The sequence below is a fragment of the Mastomys coucha genome, unplaced genomic scaffold, assembly GCF_008632895.1.
Source record: "Mastomys coucha isolate ucsf_1 unplaced genomic scaffold, UCSF_Mcou_1 pScaffold18, whole genome shotgun sequence".
NCBI classification, from domain to species: domain Eukaryota; kingdom Metazoa; phylum Chordata; class Mammalia; order Rodentia; family Muridae; genus Mastomys; species Mastomys coucha.
Window position 1 is genome coordinate 94,615,584 of NW_022196900.1, and position 4,371 is coordinate 94,619,954.

General features: G+C 45.3%; 1 protein-coding gene across 33 annotated transcripts in view; it reads left to right on the forward strand.

Moving 5' to 3' along the window:
- The window catches only part of Eif4g3 (eukaryotic translation initiation factor 4 gamma 3), a 217,147-nt gene that overhangs the window by 177,646 nt on the left and 35,130 nt on the right, over positions 1-4,371 (forward strand). For all 33 annotated transcript variants that reach the window (XM_031379180.1, XM_031379179.1, XM_031379178.1 and 30 more), the window contains 3 exons: positions 100-336; positions 1,652-1,756; positions 2,727-2,859. In XM_031379180.1, the coding sequence (XP_031235040.1) occupies positions 100-336; positions 1,652-1,756; positions 2,727-2,859 (475 nt within the window). The remainder of the gene's footprint in view (positions 1-99; positions 337-1,651; positions 1,757-2,726; positions 2,860-4,371) is intronic.

Below are 4,371 nucleotides of genomic sequence, written 5' to 3' on the forward strand. Positions count from 1 at the left end.
TTGAGGAGTTAGGCTCATTGGTCTATGTCAGAGCATTTGAGCCCAGAAGGAGTAAGGCCCTGTAATCTCAGGTGTTCTCACCCCTTTTTTACACAACAGCCAGAGGAAAGGACAAGGCTTCACGATGAACTGGAAGAAGCCAAGGACAAAGCCCGGCGGAGATCCATCGGCAACATCAAGTTCATTGGAGAACTCTTTAAACTCAAAATGCTGACGGAGGCCATCATGCATGATTGTGTGGTGAAACTGCTTAAGAACCATGATGAAGAGTCCCTGGAGTGCCTATGTCGCCTGCTCACCACTATCGGCAAAGACCTGGACTTTGAGAAAGCAAAGGTACCAAGCAGAAACTCAGAGGACTCCCCCAGGGAGCCTTCCCCCGTCAATCCGAGCAGTCTGTGTGCAGGGTCCTCCCACCTCCTCATTGCATGTGTGACTAACTGCGCTCCTCGCATTGTGTCAGCTCTAAGGGGAGGTACTCCCTAGTCACGTGCAGGTTAGTCATCTTGCGTACTAGGTTAGTTGGTTCTTCTCTCTCATAATGGTTTTATAGGTTATAAGCAGAAGCCGGGTTAGAAATGGACCAGGCCTGAAAAAGAGGAGAGAAAAGCTAGTGGGACTGTTCATTATGTATATACCACTTTGCCCACTTCAAGTCACTGTTTTTGTTTTGCTTTGTTAATTTGAGACAGGCTCTCACTATGTACCTCTGGCTATCCTAGAACTCACTATGTAGACTTGATTAGCTTTGAACTCACAAAGATCTACCTGCCTCTGCTCCTGAGTGCTGGGGTTAAATGCATGGGACATCATGCCCAGTTCTCACTTGCTTCTTAAAATTTATAGACTAATTAACAACATTGCCACCAAACCATTGTATAGGAAGCTATAAAGACATAGTCTGGCGCTGTACAAGTAAAGGAAACACATTAGAAATGCTTCAAAGAAATAATGTAAAAAAAAAAAGTAAAAATAATGTCAAATATGAGTCACCTGGGGTTATGTTTATACGTGACAGAAATTCCCAAATCGCAGTGACTGTACAAGATTGGGGTTATTGCCCTCTGTATAACCAGAGTGCAGAGGGAAGGCCTTCCAGCTTTCTGGCATCTTACATCTTACTCTGTTTTCATTAGATTTAGCAGAGATCCTAGAAAATGGAGCAAAGGACGGAGTGCTGTCTCTTTCAGAGCTGCCGTGTAACATGCCGGGAGTCTAGCGAGTATGCTCTCGGTAGATGGTGCATGTATTCTCCGTTAAATGCCATTACTAGGGACAGGGAAATAGTTGAATGGTTACAGGTGCTTGCTTTCCAAGCCTGTCAACCTGAGTTAGATCCTTGGGATCCATATAGTGTCCACGTGTGGACACATACAAACACAGTACAGTAGTAATAAATTTTCATCAGTGCTTCTAGCTATAAGATGTTACTCTTTAGTCACCTAAAAATGTACTGGGTACCTTAGAGTGGTCCATTACACATCTGTAATTATTCCAGTACTCAGGAGACTGTGACAGGGTGATAACAAGTTTGTGGCAGCCTAGACTGCAGAGTAAGACCCTTTATAATAAAGACAAAAAACAAAAGTACATGAAAAAAAAGAAAATTGAATTTCTCAGCCAGAAATCATGGTGGTTTTATTATTTGCAGCCACGCATGGACCAGTATTTTAACCAGATGGAGAAAATCGTCAAAGAAAGAAAAACTTCCTCCAGGATTCGGTTCATGCTTCAGGATGTAATCGACCTCAGGCTGGTAAGTTAGGCTTCTGTCAGTACATACCATGACCGAAAACCATTTGGGAAGTGGAGGGTTTCTTTCAGTTCACAGTTTTACTGTATAATCTTATGGTCAAGGGAAGTCACGGCAGGAGGAGCCTGGAGGCAGGAGCTCAAGAGGAGACCATAAAGGAGTGCTGCTTTTTGGCTTGCTCAGCCTGCTTTTTACACAGCTCAGGATCACCTGCTCAGGGGACAGACCACATGCATTAATCAGGGGAATGCATGCAGTCAGTCTGGGTCGAGGCATGTTCTCAATTGAGAGTTTTCTTCTGGATAACTCTAGCTTGTGCCAAGGTGACAAAAAGGGGTTCTGGGGGGAGATCTAATAGACTCAAATGAAGAAGTCAGTGGTGTCTGTGTGGGTGGCAAGGTATCTTGCTTGCTTCATGCCGAGGACTAAAGTAACAGGAAGAAGTCTTGTCCTTTTTCCATTTACCACACCACATTGCAGGTCTGACATTGGTCGTCTGAGTTCAGTGCTGGTCATTGCCAAACTGAACAGCTCGGGTCTCCTCCACAGTGACCGTGCTGAACTCATAAGCCATGTGTTTGATTTCTACAATGATGCTGTTGCTATCCACAGTGGAAAGTATATGCTTTTTCTTTTTTGGGGGGTCAGGGGGTGTATTACCAGGTTTCTCTGTGTAGCCCTGGCTCTCCTACAACTTAGTCTGTAGGCCTAATTTCATGGCCTCACATTTCATGGAGATCTGCCTTCCCCTGCCTCCTGAGTGCTGGGACTAAAGGTGTGTACCACACTGCCCAGCCAAAGTATAGGCTTTTAATTTATTTTCATTTGGAAAATTATATTATTGGTCTTGTATGTGGTGCTTAGAACCAAATGCAGAACCTTGCACATGGTTGGCGTTCACCTACCCGAGACACATGACCCTTTTTGGGTAGTTCTGTGTGACTTGACTCTTAGCCTTGTTCTGTTCTCATAGTGTAATTGGGTATCCCGACGAGCAGATCAGGGGCCAAAAACTATTGAGCAGATTCACAAAGAGGCCAAAATAGAAGAACAAGAGGAGCAAAGGAAAGTCCAGCAGCTAATGACCAAGGAGAAGAGAAGACCAGGTGAGGCACAGGCTGGAGTGGGATACAGGGTGCTGGGGCTGTTAGGTAAGTGCCGCAAATGAGGTCCAAAGGTGGTTGTCGGGCAACGCCAGGACACCTAAGACTAACTATGGAATAAGAGAGTGCACAGTGGAAATGTGTGTCGACTTGCGCAAAGCCAGGCATTCTCAGGCTAACAGTGAGCATCTTCCTCCACACTGGTAAGAGAAGCAAGTGAAAATAGTTCTTTTGAAACTGATGGCTTGACCCCTCCAGGACACATTGTCCAGTGAATGCATGGGGTGGCCTCAGTTGAGATGTATTCTCCATTAAGGTTGTAAAATTTTAGACCTAGAAATGATGTGAAAGGAGCTGGAAAGATGGCTCAGAGATTAAGGACACCAGTTTACTTTTCCAGAGGACTCTGGTTCAATTCCCAACACTTTCATGGCAGCTCACAACTGTCTGTAAGATCAGTTCCAGCGAATCTGACACCATCACATGCAGGCAAAACACTGATGCACATTAAAAAAAACCTACAAAGAGGAATCATCGGAAAGGGAAGGAAGGAAGGAAAGAAGGATGGAATGAGGGAAGGAAGGAAAGAGGGAAGGAAGGAAGGGAAGCTGTGAAGCTGTAAAGGAGGAGAGAGAAGGGAAGAGGAAGACATCTTTATGGGAAGGAGTCCTGACCTGGCTGAGTGGCTGGTGTTTGAAGAGTGAGCAGTCCTGATTGGGTGTCATTTCATGGTTTGGATGGATGGTGCTTGCTGGAGGAACTGAGATCAAGTGCTTGGTTTTTTGGCTTCTGCCAGTCTTAAGTGTACAGTGACAGGCACCCGGGAATGTCAGCCACGTCATAGGGTCATGTGCTGGGAACAGTAAACAAACACTGAGGTACAATATATTATTTATCCAACTTTATTCCAGGGCACAGTTTAGAAGAGAAATGTGGGGATTCAAGGTTTAGAGAAGAGAGGCTGCAATTTTTTGAGACTTTTTTATTACGTGGCATGCCATGGAGGTCAGAGAACAATTTGAAGGAGACTTGTTTTCTCCTCCTACCATGTTTGTCCTAGGATCAAACTCAGGTCATCAGGCCTGACAACAACTGCTTCTACCTGCTGAGCCATCTCAGCATCCCAGAAGTTTTTAAGCAGGAAGATTGGAGAGCCTTTTCTTGTTGTTGCTGGTGAACCAGCCTGAAACAGGTGAGGGTGGGAAGTCCTGTGCACATCTTTAGAAGGAGGGATTTGGACAGAGCGCAGAAAGAGTACAGAGGCCCTGCAGCAGTGTCATCTGTGGTTAAAGCTCTGTGCCTGTATGGAAAGGGTCACACCAAAAGAGGGGGACAGAGGCAGAGGGGACCAGAGTCCTGAGAGCTCAGCCCTGAGGTAATTTGTAAAGAATCTTGTCTTTTTCTTATTGAGATGATAACAACTACATGTGCTTCAGAGGAAAGACAGGATGTCTGCACCACATAGAACCACCCCACGTCCTCCACATAGAGCAGAAGATGGCTGCATCACATAGA